The following is a 16,354-nucleotide window of genomic DNA, read 5'->3' on the forward strand; positions in this document are numbered from 1 at the left end:
TGACTCGGAGAAACTATTCTCGATACGCAGACCTGACAGCCTGTATGAAAAGCGCCAAATAAATAATAAGGAGACAAACGACCTGATTTAAAAGTGGGCAGATGGCGGGGCGCCTGGGTGGCTCAGTCGGTTAAGCGTCCGACCTCGGCTCAGGTCATGATCTCACGGTCCGTGAGTTCGAGCCCCGCGTCGGGCTCTGGGCTGACAGCTCGGAGACTGGAGCCCGCTTTGGATTCTGTGTCTCCCTCTCTCTCCCCCGTTCATGCTCTGTCTCTCTCTGTCTCAAAAATAAATAAACATTAAAAAAAAATAAATTTAAAAATAAAGGTTGAAAAAGTACAAAGATTTAAAAAAAAAAAAAGTGGGCAGACGGCAGCCACAGGCACGTCACAAGGACGCCTGTAGAGCCAGCAAACACAGGGCGACGTGTCCAGCGTGATTTGTCGTCAGGGGAACACAAATTAAAGCACGCCTACCAGAGCGGCCGCAAACCTAAGGGTCACGATACCGAGGTGGGCGAGGATGCGCGGCAGCCAGAACTCACAGACGCGGGAGGGAGCCCGGAACGTCGGGCCCATGGCGGAAAGCCAGCAGTTTCTTCCAAAGCCAAGGGTGAGCCTCGCGGTGGCCGGCAAAGCAGGAGGACCGGCCTCTGGCGTCCACACAGACCGGCGCCCTCACGGCCGCGCCGAGCGGGACGCAAGCCCCCGGCCGTCGCAGGCGCAGCGGGCAGACCCCCGGACGTCTGCGGGGACAGCGAGCGCACGACAGGCCGGGTGCGACAGGCGGTGTGAGCGCGCAGTGGGAAGCCATCCGTGCTGACCAGCGGGTAGCGGTTGTCGCCGACGGCCGGAGTACAGAACGGGGCGCGGGGGCTTCCCGCAGCGGGTACCCCTCACCCGGGCGGGGGTGGTGCAGGTGTCTGCGCAAGACCTGCTCTCACTGTGTGCATGCCGTGCCTCGAGAGCATGGTGTAAAAAGAGGTCCCGTTTGCTACGGCGTTAAAGCCACCGATGCCTAGGGAAAGAACCCTGGCGAAGTATGTGCCAGACCCCTACCGCCAACACACAAAACACAGCCGAGAGGAGAAGCCTCAGTTAAAAGGAGCAGATCGTGATCACGGTCTGAAAGACGCAATATAAGAAAGGCATCAATTCTCCCCAGAGTGACCTGCAGATTCAAGATGATCCCAGACAAAACCCCAGCAACTTCTCTCCCCTTCCTTCCTTCCTTCCTTCCTTCCTTCCTTCCTTCCTTCGGAGTCGATAGGCTGATTCTGAGATCTCTGCGGAAATGCAGGGGACCGAGAATAGCTCCTGAACACAACGTGCTTCCCGCCTGCTGGGGACCTGCCGTGGCCCAGGGTCGCGGTGCAGCGAAGGCTCCAGGCACACCGCTCGGTTGGCCGGCTGGCTGGGAACACAGACCTGCCGGGAGGACGAGGGGTCTCGTGGAGCTGGCCGGTGGCCCGGCTGGTGGCCCGGAAGCCCGGGGCTAGCCTGCACAGAGCCCTCCCAGCACAGCCGATCTGCCGCCCCGTGGCAGGGACACGCTGGCTTCTGTCCCGCAAGCCAGAGCCCTTGGCCGCGTGGGATGCTCACAGCGGACTCCTGGCTCACTCTGCGGTGCCCGGAACGGAGAGAAGCCCCGGACAGGTGGCGCTGGCCTGGGGACAGCCGGCGGGCGGTGGGGACGTGTCCTGCCCTGGAAGGGACACCTGTGCAAGGTGGTGGCAAAGCGTGAGGCTCGGCTGCGGTGACTCAGGAGGCAGAAGATCCCCTTGATCCGTTTGTGGCACCGGCAGGAGTGCTTGGGGGCAGCAAGCTGGGTTTCGGTCGCCATCTGTGGAGGGGGCAGCAGATGCCGTGACAGGGACAGAGGGAAGTCTGTCGCCTCTTTGCTCTTGTATTTATTTTTTTACAACCCTTTACAAAGGTAAAGACCACTCCTGGCCCACAGGCCACATGGAAACAGGCTGCGGTTTGCCGACCCCTGACCCAGCATGCGGTGGTGTGCCTTTTGTCGCCTTGGCAACCAGCAACAGGCGACTGTTGGGGTGTTCGGTGGCACCCCAGGCCGCCTGCCACCCGTGTGGTACTGTGCAGTCAGTGCTGGGCCCGCGCCCTGCTTCCTCGCCCCCTCCGGGGGACGCGGCCATCTCCTCGCTGCTGGGCACGGAGCTTGCCCCAGACCGCCGGGTCTCTGCACCCTCCGCTGGCAGCTGGGCCCCAGGAGGGCTTAGTTCTGGCTCTGCCACCCGGATTCTCCTGTGGGGGCGGCAGGGTCCTTGAGCACCAAAACAGGGTCCATCCCCAGTAGCCCTGGCCCTTCAGATGAATGTTCCAGAAGGGAGTAAGGGATGGTGGAAGAAAAGGAGAACTGATTTTGTGGCCATGGATGGGGGACAGGAGCATGCACCTGCGGGGAGCTCTTAGAGCCTGGAGGTGCAGGATGGGGCCGTCTGGTGCTGTCCGTCCTGCAGACCCGGCATGCGGCCCAGAGGCACCGTCTAGCAGCGGCTGTGACTGGGTCTGACCCGCCACTGGGTCTCCCACCTCCATCCGTGGGCTGTGAAACCAGCTGGGTTATGGCAGGCACGGCCATCAAGGTGCAGCGTCTCAGCCACACGGCCCACGTGGCACAGCCGAAGCAAGTTTAACAGCAAAGCCCAACTGGAGAGACCTGTGCTCTCCAGGCCGTGCGTGAAGGGTGGGAGCCGAGCGGACAGAAGCTTCTCCGGGGGCGTGGGGGGCTGCTTTTCAGCCCGTCTATCGCACCCCATGTCGGCAATGACATCAAAGATCAGAGGTCAGTCTCAACTCTGTCGTGTGGGTCTTCGTGAGTAACAGGTCTGCCACGGACTGTGCCCTGACTGTCCGAAATAAGACCCGCCAGTGCCCCCTGGGACCCACCGCACGCGAGTCCTGGGTGTGGAGGACACGGCTGAGGTCAGTGCCGCAGGCTGGCCTCTTCCCGCCACCTGGAGCCTGACGACAGCAGCCTTGAACACACACGTACCAGACAAGTTGAACGGATTTGGTGTCCGTGTCTGTCGGCCAGACTAATCTGAGCGGCCAGTAGAGTGGACACTCGTGTCAAAACTCGCCAGAGGCCGAGGACCGATGGGGGGATTGTTGGGAGGGACGGTCCTCCACGGTCTTTTGAGCACCCTACACGCTTTGTGGGGTGTGCCAAGAATGCAAGGCCCTGACTGCCCTTTACCCGGGCCATTTCTCAGGGTCATGTTTGCAGTGAGCAGTCCTGAGGGATGAGATGCTCTCTCCCTCCAGACCGAGAGCAGGCTTGCTTACTGCTTGCTAGTGAAGCAGCAGGGGCGCCGGGGTGGCTCAGCGGGCTCAGGTCATGATCTCACGCTCGGTGGGATCTAACCCCATGTGGGGCTCTGCGCTGACAGCACAGAGCCTGCTTGGGATTCTCTCTCTCCCTCTCTTTGCCCCTCCCCGACTCACTTGCACACGTGCATTCTGTCTCAAAATAAACAAACATTAAAAAAACTAAAGTGGCGGATTCCCCGAATCAGTGACACAACAAACACACTGTGTGTAGCACACACCTGGGCCATATCACATCATCTTCATGGGACTGTCATAGACGTGCTGCTACCCGTGCTGTGCAACGAATAATAATGTCCTTTGTCTCTGATCTAGGAATCTCACGTCTTCTGCCAGCATCCATGAAACAGCCACAGGCCAAGTGAATCCCGGACCAGATCTGTCTTTGTGGCTCATGGCTATCCGGAGGAAGGAGAGAGGATGTAGAATCCAGAAGATGTAGGATCGTCACGTCTGGGACTTGGAGCCTGACACCGTGATTGGGACACTTTTGGAGCAGGAGGCGGTGAGCGTATCTTTTCTGTAGAAGGTAAGTGAACACTGGTGACCAAGACATTGGATTGTTGTACGTTTGGTTATTGTTCAGAACATATTCGCTCCTCTCCTCCTCCTCCTTGTCGTAAGTGTCCTTCCTCGCGTACTGACTTGAGTCTGGCCGGTGCCATGTGTGCAGCTGTGATAGAAGCTTCCAGGTGCCTGCATGGTTTGGCTTGCTCTCTCACGCTGATACCACCTGCCGCGTGAAGAAGACGCCCTGGGGAGCCACGGATCCCAGGAGGAGGAGACACGTGGAGCAAATCTGAACCAACCTGCAGGCTGGAGCCCAGATCAGCGTTCCCCAGCTGAACCCAGCATTGCTGCAGCTGACCCGAAGACACGTGAAAAATAAATGCTTGCTGGATAAATGCCAGTGGGGTAGGGGAGAAAGGTGCCTTTGCTATGTAGCGTGATTCCTGCAGGAACCTCATTAAAAAACCAGGGGCGCCTGGGGGGGCTCCGTCGGTTAAGCGTCCGACTTCGGCTCAGGTCATGATCTCACGGTTTGTGGGTTCGAGCCCCACATCGGGCTCTGTGCTGACAGCTTGGAGCCTGGAGTCGCTTCGGATTCTGTGTCTCCCTCTCTCTCTGCCCCTCCCCTGCTTGCACTCTGTCTCTGTCTCTCAAAAGTAAATAAACATTAAAAAAAAAAAAAAGATTCTCTCTCCCTCTGCCCCTCTTCCCTGCTCATGCTCTTTCTCTCAAAAAATAAAAATAAAATAAATGGAACAACAATAACAAAAGATGTTATTTTCTTTAAGTAATTTCTACACCCAACGTGGGACTCAAAACCCTGAGATGGAGAGTCACATGGGCTACAGACTGAGCCACCCAGGTGCCTTGAAGATCTTTTTAATAGATGAACCCACCAAGGGACTTGCATCTGGACTATCTAGAGAACTCCTGCAAGCCAATAGGAATAGAATAACCAAAAACATTGTCCAAATGCAAAAATGGCACTTCACCAGAGTATGTTCATATGGAACATAAATAGCAAAAGGTGCCGAACTTCATTAGTCATCAGGGAAGGCAAACCGAAGCTACGATGTGAAGCCACTGCCTGTCTACAGAATGGCCCAAATCGAAAGACAACAGCTAGTGTTGGTAGGAGCACGGAGCCACGGGAATGCCCTCACGTTGCTGTGGATGTAAACTGGCACATTCACTCTGGGAAATTCCTTAGCAGCGCCTGCCAAAGCTGAATCCGAGACTCCGCGTCCCATTGCTACGGAACGGGGTAGATGTGTGTCCTCCGAGCTGGAGAGCAGTCACAGCAGCGCTATCTGTAATCGTCTGGATCAGAAATGACGTAAATGCCGAGAAATAGTAGTGTGAATAAATTCTGGTTGAGAATGAATTTTAACTACACGTGAGAAAAAAAAATCCAGCCGTATGTCAAATCCAACATCAAACAAAGTTAAAAAACCAATCGATGTTATCACTACTTTAATGGTACGAAGGAGAAAAAGCTGACGATAACTTCATAGGTGCAAAAAACGGTTTTGAGAAAATTCATTACATACAATACAAATTTGAAAGAAATTAGAATAATTATAAAGAATTAGAGTAATAATTGGTAAGAATTAGAAACTTCTTTAACATGCTAGAGTGTCGAATCATTTACATTTATATCCATGACTTACAAAGACCTAGGAAAAACGTCACTATCAACGAGGAAATGTTAGAAACATTCACTTTAAAATCAGGAATTCAAAAATAATACCCAATACTGTATAGGAAGTTCTAGCCAGGACAATATGACAAGACAAAGGAATTACAGACAAGGGTGGAATGGAAGGTAGGAAGCTATTTGCACGCGATATAGAATTACTTATGTAGAAAACTCAGAATATACATACGCATTTTTAGAAACCGTGAGAGAGTTTAGAAATGTGGCGGTATAGAAAATTAAAATATGAAAGGCAGTTACATCCTACATACCAGCAGCAAGCAATGAGAAAATTACACCACACGCAGCTACAACACTATCAGGGTACTAAGAATAACCCTAATGAAAGATGTACACAATCTCCATCGGGTAAGTTGTGAAACTTAAAGAAGACGTAAGTAAATGGAGACATATATCACGCTCAGTGGCACGAAGATAAGATTTCATTAATTTGTCAATTTCCCCCCAATTGATCTAGGGATTCAATGCAAATCCAATCAAAATCTCAATAGGATTTGTTGTGGAACTTGATAAAAACAATTATGATATTTATATAGAAGGGAATGAATCCAAGAAGGACCAGAACCCTTAGGAAGATGGGCAGAGAGGCAAATCGTCCCTCAGATGTGAAGACAGTACAGCCTTGGGGGGGGGTGGTGCAGATTCATCTGTGGAATAGAACAGACACTCCAGAGACAGATGCATGCATGTACAGAGTGAGATGTCAGTTCACAGTGGGAAAGAAAGGCATTTTTCAACAAATAAATGAAACAAAGTTGTTATTCCTATGGAGAAAGATAAAATTTTTCAAATAAATTTTTTTAATTAAAAATTTTTTAAATGTTTATATTTGAGAGAGAGAGAGTGTGGGAGGGGTAGAAAGAGAGGGAGACACAGAATCTGAAGCAGGCTCCAGGCCCGATGCAGGGCTCAAACTCATAAGCTGTGAGATCATGACCTGAGCCGAAATCAGACGCTCAACCGACTGAGCCACCCAGGCGCCCCAAAGATAAAATTTGATTGTTACCACACCATAGTCAAACATCAACTCCAGATAGGTTAGGACTTATATGTCAAAGATAAAATTTGAAACTCTTAATAATAAACATAGATAAATAATCTTTTAAACCTCACGGTAAGGAAAATTACCTTTTTTCTTTAAAAACGTTTATTTATTTCTTTTGAGAGAGAGAGAGAGAGAGAATGAGAGTAGGGGAGGAGAAAAGAGAGAGGGAGAGAGAGAATCCCAACCAGCCATCCAGGTTCCCTAAGGAAAAGTTTCTTTTTCTTTCTTTCTTTCTTTCTTTCTTTCTTTCTTTCTTTCTTTCTTTTTTAACATTTATTTATTTTTGAGACAGAGAGAGAGAGCATGAACAGGGGAGGGTCAGAGAAAGAGGGAGACACAGAATCTGAAACAGGCTCCAGGCTCTGAGCCGTCAGCACAGAGCCTGACGTGGGGCTCGAACTCATGGACCGCGAGATCATGACCTGAGCCGAAGTTGGACGCTTAACCGACTGAGCCACCCAGGCGCCCCTGAGTTTCTTGAGACAAAAGTAGCACTGACTTTTAAAAATACATATTGATAGCTTTGGCCACATTAAAATTCACAGTTTTCATCAAAAGATACCTTTAAAACACTGAAAATGCAGTTACAAACTGGGAGAAACTGTTCACAATAGATACAACGAGCGTAACAACCCTACGGAAAAACAGGCAAAAGAGATGAACAGATATTTCCCAGAAGAGGAATCTACATAATTAACAAACGCACACTGAGATATTTAACACAACCAGTGAAATGTAAATCAAGATCGCAACAAGGCTGCTTTCTTAGGTCTATTTGGCTGGTGACAATGAGCTAGCAATCCCGCTCTGAAGCATCTACTCACAAGAAACGCTCACCTGTGCACAAGAGACACATGCAAGAATGTTCCAAGAGTCATCGATCACAACAGCGAAGCCTGGAAACGATCTAAATACACAACACAGGACCACGGAAGAATAATCGTGAGACAGTCGCACAAAGAAATGAGCTACAGTAAAGATGCAGGAGCACAGATGAATTTTAGCAAAATTTGATAATTTGGTGAACGTGTAAGCGCGATGCCCTTCTTAAAGAAGTAAAAACAGCTTAAAATGAAAAGTCTTTGAAGAATAGCTATAGATGCAACAAAAGGAGAATGGTCCCCTCAGGGGTGGTGCAGGGAGACAGGGGTGCCAGAGACGGGTGGGTGCAGATACTGTTTGGTTCTAAATATGTTTTTAAGACAATCTGAATAAGAACGGGCCATGTAAGGACAAACAACGAAACTATGCCATGAGCCAAGGATTATGACCAACCAGAGCATATGCACCTGAGATGCAGTGAATGAAGGAAGTTGTACACAGTGCAATAAAGTAAGAAAAAGACACAAAAGGTATAATGATGGCAAGGAAAAAGAAAACTCTTCAGATGACATAACTGTGTATGTGAGAAATAATAATAATCTTCAGATTATTCAGAAGAAATAAAATTATTCCGAGAAATAAACATAATCTTCAGCTATATTAACAGAATTGATAGAAATGTTAGCCAGATGGCTGGATTAAAAAGAAATCAGTTCATAAAAATCAATCCCATTTCTATCAACCAGCCACAATCTGTAGAAAAAACACAAAGTTTAATAGTACTTACCCTAGAATAAAAAATAAAAACACATATAAGACTAAATCTAACTTTAAAAAAGTGCAAACAGGGGCGCCTGGGTGGCTCAGTCGGTTGAGCGTCCGACTTCGGCTCAGGTCACGATCTCGCGGTCTGTGAGTTCGAGCCCCGCGTCGGGCTCTGTGCTGACAGCTCGGATCTGGAGCCTGCTTCCGATTCTGTGTCTCCCTCTCTCTCTGCCCCTCTCCCACTCACATCTGTCTCTCAAAAATAAGTAAAATGTAAAAATCCTTGAAACATGTTTGTAAAACTCTTTTTGGTGCGTCTTGACAAGCTGGCTCTGTAACTGGTATGGAAGTAAAGGGGTCAAGAGTCCAGAAGAGCGGAGTCATTTCTGAGGAAGAAAAACAAGATCGTGGGACTTGCCTGACCAGCCCAGCGACGCCCTAGTGGGCTGCAGTGACGAGGACATTGAGGCACCGGCCCAGGGCAGACGGACAGACCGACGGAGCTCACCAGAAAGTCCAGGGACACCGTCCGTGACAGCAGCAAGCTGCAGGTAGGTGGGGAGGGCCTTTCCACGGTGGGGAGCCCCGTAAAACTGCGATCAAACCCATCTCACGCCACACGCCAAATCAACTCCAGGAGCATCAAAGACCGAAACGCACGAGCAAGCGGCACTTACAGAAGAAGCCGCCACTGGAGCCTGTCTTCACGAGCTCAGGGTAAGGGTACCAGCCACAAAAATCACCAACCGTAGAGGAAAAGGTTGACCAGCTTGGGTTTATCAAAATCAAGGTGGTTCTGCATGTCATAAGGAAGCAAAAAGACAAATCACAAAGTGGGGACAGTATTTGCAACAGTCAACGGAAAAGGAGAATCCAGAATAGACGTCACCCCTCCAAGTCGAGAATAAAGAGACCCTTCCGGAAGAAGAGTCTACGGACAATTGGACGGAAGGCTCAGGTGGGTACTTCTCAGGAGGGGAAACACACGTCTGAAAATGGGCCATCTGACTGGTAAGCAGCAAAATGCAAATGAGCGCCATCGCGCTGTCTCCAGAGGCGAACACGAAGACGCGTGCTGACACCAAGTGTCGGCAGCAGCAGGAGGCACGGCCCCGGTGTGAATGCAGTCAGAGTGCAGCCCCTTTGGCCGTGCTCATAAGGCCCAGTGTACCGGGTTCAAGACCCCCTCCCCGTGAGGTCACATCCACTTGGAACCTGTGAATCTGCCATTGTTTAGAAACAGCCTTTGCAGATGTCATCAGGTTAAGATGTCACCCTGGAGGGAGGGGGTGGGCCCCAATCCAACAGCAGTGTCCTTACAAGAGCGAACTCTGGACACAGAGACACAGAGAAAGAACACCACGTCAGGACGGGGCGCAGCCTGGAGTGGCCCAAGGACAAGCCAAGGAGCCCCAACATTACGAGCAGCCAGCAGGAGCTGGACGAGACAAGGAGGGATTCTTCCCTACAGCCTTGAGAGCACGGCCCCGCGAACACCTTGACTCCAGACTTCAGGCTCCAGGACGTTTACAGAACACCTTTCTGCCATTAAGCCAGCCGTCGGCAGTGCGGTGTTACCGCAGCTAAGTTGAGGCTGTGTGCACCCCTCAACGCTACGCTTCTAGAAAGATGCCTGTGGAAAGGTGCACGCTGTGTTTTTTGGTAACAGCAAACAACCCGGAAAGAGGCGAGATGCTGAGCGGGAGGGCCGAGCGGCCTCGGTGGCAGACTGGACATGAGGTGAGGAGAGTGGGCGGGACTGGGGGTGTCCTCCCGCCTGAGGCCGGCCAGCGCTGAGGACAACCCGTGCCTTCGCCCCACAGACACTTACTGGGCACTGCCCGTGGGCCCCCGCACAGCCCCAGCTGCTGGGGTGAGCGGTGAAGACAGCAGAAGATCGCTGCCATCGGGGACCTGCACTCCAGGGGAGAGAGCCAGCCGGCAGACGGACGGACGGACGGCAAGGACGCTCTGGTGCCAGGGAGGGAGGGGTGGGGTGAAAGGGGGGGAGAAAGGGAGGGAGGTGTGGGGAGAGAGACAGACAGAGACCCAGGCGGGTGGAGGGAACAGCAGGTGTGTTTCAGGAGGAGCTGAACCAGGCAGGGGTGTGGCAGCCGCCGGGCTCCCGCCTTTTCCTCACGCATACCTTCCGGCCACTCTGGGGAAGGGCGCTGAGGTACAGACCCGGCAGGGCCACCCCCAGAGACTCGGGGCTGCCCCACACCTGTCTTGTGCCCTGAGCCCGGGCCCAGGACAGGCTGGCAGGCCACGCAGGGTCAGCTCCGTCGGGAACCTCGGAAAACTGAATGCGGGAGCCCAGTGGCCCGCTGGCGCCCGGCCCGCCCCGATGCGCACCACACCGCACACAGAGCGACACAGAGGCCACCCACTCGCTCCTGTGAGGGGCCCCGGGAACTGCTGCTGCGGGGACCCCGCGACCCCAACAGCCCGGCCAGTCCCAGGCCCGGGCCGGTGCCCCCACGGCACACGCTCCCCGCCCCCGCCTCGCCCTGGAGGCCACGGAGCAGGCCACCCCGAGCAGCCCGCGGTGTCAGCGCCCCCGCAGCGCTACCTGGTGGCGTGAGCGGCTGAAACAGGGCGCCCTCCGGTGTCTTCACGCTCGGGAGCACGGCCGGCCGAGCCCGCGCGCTGACCGTGTCGGCCCCCGAGCGTCTGTCGGACTCGGCTTTGGGAAGGCGGATTTTCGGGGCCTGACCGTCCGCGAGTCGAAAATCACGAGTGGGGACCGCTGACTTCCTGGCGGACTGCGCCTCGCAGCGTCTCTCGGCCGGCCTCTTGAGGGGCGCGGGCAGGGTGCAAGCGAGCGCCTGTGCGTCGTCCGGCCTCAAGTCCCCGCGCACAGCCGTCGGGAGGCGGCCCGGAGCCGGGCCTGGCACGGCCGAGGGGGACCGCACCTTCAGCGGCTGAGGGTCCAGGAGCGCGGATGGACAGTTAGCGCTGGAAATGGGCGGCATCTGCTTCCTGGCTCTGCGCACACCAACGCCTTCCACACACAGGTCGGACCCGTGGAAGGGCGGAGGCTCCACAGCAGGCTGGGAGGAGGAGGGCCGCGTTGGGGGTGCGGCTGGCCCTGCCCAGAGACCCGTGCTCCCCTCTCCCGCACCTGCTGGCCGGCCCGCTGGCTGGAGAAGCGCGGGCCTCGCTTCTCTGTGGCTGGGCTGCCCACCAGCCCCCCTCCCCCCGCCCGCCCCCTGCTCCGAGGAGGCTGGGACACGGGGTCCTCCCCAGGCAGCCAGAGGGCCCGGCAAAGTGAACACCCAGCCCGGTGGCCTGGCCGGAAGGAAGACTCCCAGCAGGGAGTGGGTGTCGGAAAGACCCCTGAAGGAGGACTCGGTTTTCATCAGGGGGGAGGAGGGGGGACACCGCAGGCCTGGAAAGGAACAGCCTAGTATTCGGAGTCTGGACACCATGGACCTCCCACGAGTCCAGGCAGGGGGCCTCCCTGTGGTGGCCACAGAGCGGGGGGATGGCTGCGGAGGAGCGGAGCAAAGGTGGCTGGAGCCGGGGGAGTCTCCCCTGGGGGTGGGGGGCGTCCGGAGTCACTGCCCAGTTTGCCTGAAGTGGCTGCAGCCACGGAGGGACAGGCAGCAGCAGGTGCGACCGCACCCCCCCCCCCCCCCGGTCCCGCCCCCACTCACCTGTCTCCACAGCAACTCAAAGTTGCCGACGTCGCAGTTGCGGTCAACCTTGCGACCCACCACCACCTTGATGGTGTCCTCCTGCACCTGGGCGCACAGCTGTGCCGTGACGGGCGTGGACGCGTGCATGGTGGGGCTGGAGTTGATCTCGATCAGCCAGGGCTGGAAGTCGCGGCCCAGGATGAAGTCGGCCCCGTACAGCTCGAAGCTGTTCTTGCGTGGCTCCACGTGGTCCTGCACCACCCTCATGGTGTTGGCGACGGCCCGCTTCATGGCCGGGTAGATGACGCTGGCCCACACGGCCCCGCGGCCCCTCTTCTGCAGGTACTCCTGGAACCTGGTGCTGGTCCACATGTTGTGGTAGGGCAGCAGGGGGCTGCGTTCCTCGTCGTTCTTCAGGTGCTTCTGGATGGAGTTGTTGCACAGGTGGATGGCGCTGCGAGCCAGGGCCACGGTCAGGCCGTGGCCCCGGGGACTCTGGACCTGCGACCCGGACCCTGCCACCCAGGCCCCCAAAACCCTTATGCCCCACCGACCCTGACGCCCGCGCAGACACCTCCCCCCACGGGCCCCCACGCCACCGCCAACCCCCCCTCCGGGACTCAGCTCTCGTGGCCCCGCCCCCTGGCTCAGAGCGGCTGCAGGAGGGGCTCAGAGAGCTCCCAGAGCCTCAGTTTCCCCATCTGCACCTGGCAATGGACATGGGGCCCTTGAAAAGCTGGTCGGGTGAGACAAAGTGAGAAAGCGTCTCTGTAAAAGTTTCTCGCCTCGTTGCAAACAGGTTTTGAAACAGATACCCTGGCCTAGATGAACCATCTGGATCTGGATGGTGAAGCCTGTCCTGTGACCCCGGATAGGTCGTACTTCCATGGGACAGACAGAAGAAACAAGATATAGGCACACGGAAGGGTCTAGCAACCCGAAAACAGTGGAGTTTGGGTGGTGGGCCGACCCACAGTGCCAACGCTGATTTTTGCCGCCATGTCCCAGGCTGGGCGATGCCCTGTCAGAACGACTTTGGGGAATCTCCTTCTGCCTGGGGCGAGGGCTATGGTCCCAGATGGAGAAATGGGGCTCAGAGAGGGCAAGAGTTCTGCCAGGCACTCCCTCAGGGCTCGGTGGGGCCAGGTGGCCTCGGGCGGGAGGGCTGGAAGGGCCTCCGTGGGCCTCTCGCTGCCCAGGAGGCTCTTGTGCACAGTGAGCTCAACTCGCCTGTGCAGGAGCCCCTGGCCCAGCAGAGACAAACTCGCTCCGTGAGCGGCCAGCCGGAACCTCCACTCCCCACAGCCCCTAGCCTGGGGGCCCCGTTTAGTAGCTGAACAGCGGTCAGTCCTCCCAATTCTCGACGGCTCCCCTGTAAAGCCCCCGGTCAGGACGCCTAGGCACCCAGCCCCACACACCCGACGGGGTCACAAAGCAGAACAGGGAACCCTTGGTTTGGACAGAGTCCATGGAAATTCTCCGCCTTGAGGATAGCGTGTTCCTGAGGCTTTGCCAAGAGGCCCTGACCATCCCTGACACACACACATCCTGCCCGCTTGGAGATCCCGGCGAGTGTGGGGTCACCGACCCCTGGCACCCCATTCCTGGATGTCGGAGCCTCTGCCCAGCACCTCTGTGTGACACCCTCCCCAGCACCCTGCCCCCGGGGGCCTTGACATCTGAGGTGCTGCTCACACTGTTCTGGCCTTTTCTGGCTCAGGTGCTCCCACTCGCCTGGCACGGCCGGGGGCCTCGGAGGACCCCTCAGGCATTGTCACATCCCACAGGCTGCCCCGTCAGGGGCTGCACCCCTACCTCCCCCGCAGCTCCAGCAAGCCCCCCTACCCATCTGCAGGACCCCCCACCCGCCACCCCAGGGCTTCTGGGACTCACAAAGAGGAGGCACGGCAGGGACTACTGAAGGGGCTTGAGGGGCTGGCACAAGCACACGTGCCCTGGGAACCTCCAAAAGTGCCCCGGCCTGCGTGTCGGGCGGATCCAGAGAGAGAAGGCAAGCGAGGCGGCAGGGTATGCACACCCAGATGGCCAGCTGGGGGTGTGCGTGGGAACACGGCCGGCCACCCAGCCCTCCTAGCAGAGGGTGCAGCCACCGCCACGAGGGTGGCTCTGGACCCGCTGTGGAGACGCCATGCCCAGGCCGGCTGGCACCTCTCGGGCACACGGCAATGGTGCTTTTAGGATTTTCTGGAGAAGACACCCACATCACGGGGGTGCAGAGCACTGGCTCTGAAGGACAGTCGGCCTGGGCCCGCCCCTTGGGGATGGAGATCACTTCACCTACCCGAGCCTCGGTTTCCTCAGTGGTGCCTCAGGTGGTGACGGGTGCCGGCAAACGTGGCCTGGCGCCCCGCCCATCTCCCGCGGGTGTTGGCGGGAGCGCACCGCGCACCCCTTGCGCCCCACGCGCCCCCTTGGGCTGACGCTCCGACTGACCTGTCCAGGTTGTCCAGGGAGAAGCGCTGTGTTGAAAACCGCAGGTAGCTTTCCTTGTAGAACCAGATGGTCAGGGGGTTCCAGTCGGTGACCAGGAACCACTGCCTGATGTCAAACTTGGTGTCGTAGATGAGCAGCGGCGTCTCGATGTACTTCTGCACCACCCACTTGTTATCCTTGGCGGACGGGTGGTCTGTGGTCACCAGCTGCAAGATGTCTTCCACTCGGTTCATGCACACTATGTCTGCAAGAGGTCCGCGCTCAGCCCGGGGGCACGGCACACGTGGTCGCGGTTCAGCCCCGAGACCCAAGACGGCTTTGATCCGGGACCAGGAGACAGCACAGCTGGGCCGCCAGGCAGGCTCTGTCCTCACGCGGAGGCCACAACCAGAGCATCCCCCGCGCTCTCCCAGCAGGGGGCCAGCCCAACAGAGGACACAAGACTCAACGGAGGACACAAGAGTGGGGAGGGGCAGGGATGGGGACAGAGGCACTTTTATTTTTATTTTTATCACAGTGACAAAGATAATCTGTCACCATTTGTTGTCTTTTTATTTGAAAGAGAGAGAAAGCAAGTGAGTGGGGGAAATGGAGAAAGAGACAGAGACAGAGACAGAGAGACAGAGAGAGAGAGAGAGAGAGAGAGAGAGGGAGAATCCCAAGCAGGCTCCACGCTCTACAGTGGGAGGAAGGTCGGGCCTGATGGACTGGAGGGAGCAGACAGGTGCTAGTGGCAAGGGGATCAGGCTCAGGATAGAGCCCGAGGAGGAGCCCCTGGGCCAGCCCGGAGGGGAGGGGCCAGCCTGGAGGGGAGGGGCCAGCCCGGAGGGGAGGGCCCAGCCTGGAGGGGAGGAGCCCCTGGGCCAGCCTGGAGGGGAGGGGCCAGCCTGGGGGGAGGAGCCCTTGGGCCAGCCCGGAGGGGAGGGGCCAGCCCGGAGGGGAGGGGCCAGCCTGGAGGGGAGGAGCCCCTGGGCCAGCCTGGAGGGGAGGGGCCAGCCTGGAGGGGAGGAGCCCTGGGGCCAGCTTGGAGGGGAGGGGCCAGCCTGGAGGGGAGGGGCCAGCCTGGAGGGGAGGGGCCAGCCTGGAGGGGAGGAGCCCCTGGGCCAGCCTGGAGGGGAGGGGCCAGCCCGGAGGGGAGGAGCCCTTGGGCCAGCCTGGAGGGGAGGGGCCATCCCGGAGGGGAGGGCCCAGCCTGGAGGGGAGGAGGCCCTCCGGGAGAGTGGGCGCAGGCCCAGAGGTGCAGGACCAAATGCAGTAGCATCACAAATTAATGAAACTTTTTAAGTCTCATAAAAATTAACCACTTATGAATTTGAAACAACAAAACTCAAGGGGAAAATGAAATATCCAAACAAAAAAGGGAAGTCTACTTAGACACTCAGGAGAGTGAGAACACCCTACAACACTAACAAGATGGGGGTTGCAGCGAGCACCATCTTTGGAGGAAATTTCATAGACTTAAGGCTTTTATTGTACAAGAAAGACTGGAAATAAATAGGCGTAGCATTAAAGTCAGAGCCAAGGGGGTAAAAAATCCCTCACAGGAAATTGGAAAACTGCAACCTAAGGTTGGTTCTCTGCAAGCACAATTAATATTTAAAAACCTTGAAAATCTGTTTTTAAAAAAGAACACACAGTATTCACCATTAGGAATAAAGAGAACACAGTCATAGCTACAACACAAAATGAGGTGCAAAACCTGAGCCCATCGGACAAAAACCACAGACAAAAGTTACAGGCGTTAAGGACGTGTCTCCAACAGAGACGGGTGCTCACAGGTGAGTTTTAAAAAATAACCAAGTGACAGGAGTTCCACTGTTGTTTGGCATGGAAGTCCTCAAGCTGTCCTAGCAGCTGGCACATTGGGAGAGGTGATATAAAAAAAGAAACTCCAGCTCAGTTTAACTTCGGAACATCCTAGTTAATGCGCAAAACTCGGAACCCAGGAGTGAAGACCAGTGTCATGGAGCCGTCTGCCCTGCTTCGAGCCTGCAGCGGCACACCTGCGCACCTGCACCTGAGCACCTGCGCACCTGCGCACCTGCAC

At 56.0% G+C, this 16,354-nt stretch overlaps 1 protein-coding gene across 8 annotated transcripts in view; it reads right to left on the minus strand.

Annotated features, from left to right (window-relative positions):
* TTLL8 (tubulin tyrosine ligase like 8) overlaps window positions 1-16,354 on the minus strand; it is a 66,539-nt gene that overhangs the window by 16,119 nt on the left and 34,066 nt on the right. For 7 of the 8 annotated variants that reach the window (XM_049626556.1, XM_049626557.1, XM_049626555.1 and 4 more), the window contains 3 exons: window positions 14,308-14,551; window positions 11,872-12,307; window positions 10,785-11,265 (listed from right to left, as the gene is read on the minus strand). In XM_049626556.1, coding sequence (XP_049482513.1) covers window positions 10,785-11,265; window positions 11,872-12,307; window positions 14,308-14,551 — 1,161 coding nt within the window. The remainder of the gene's footprint in view (window positions 1-10,784; window positions 11,266-11,871; window positions 12,308-14,307; window positions 14,552-16,354) is intronic. The other variant, XM_049626562.1, reaches the window with a different exon arrangement.

This window comes from Panthera uncia, chromosome B4, assembly GCF_023721935.1.
Source record: "Panthera uncia isolate 11264 chromosome B4, Puncia_PCG_1.0, whole genome shotgun sequence".
Taxonomy (NCBI): Eukaryota; Metazoa; Chordata; class Mammalia; order Carnivora; family Felidae; genus Panthera; species Panthera uncia.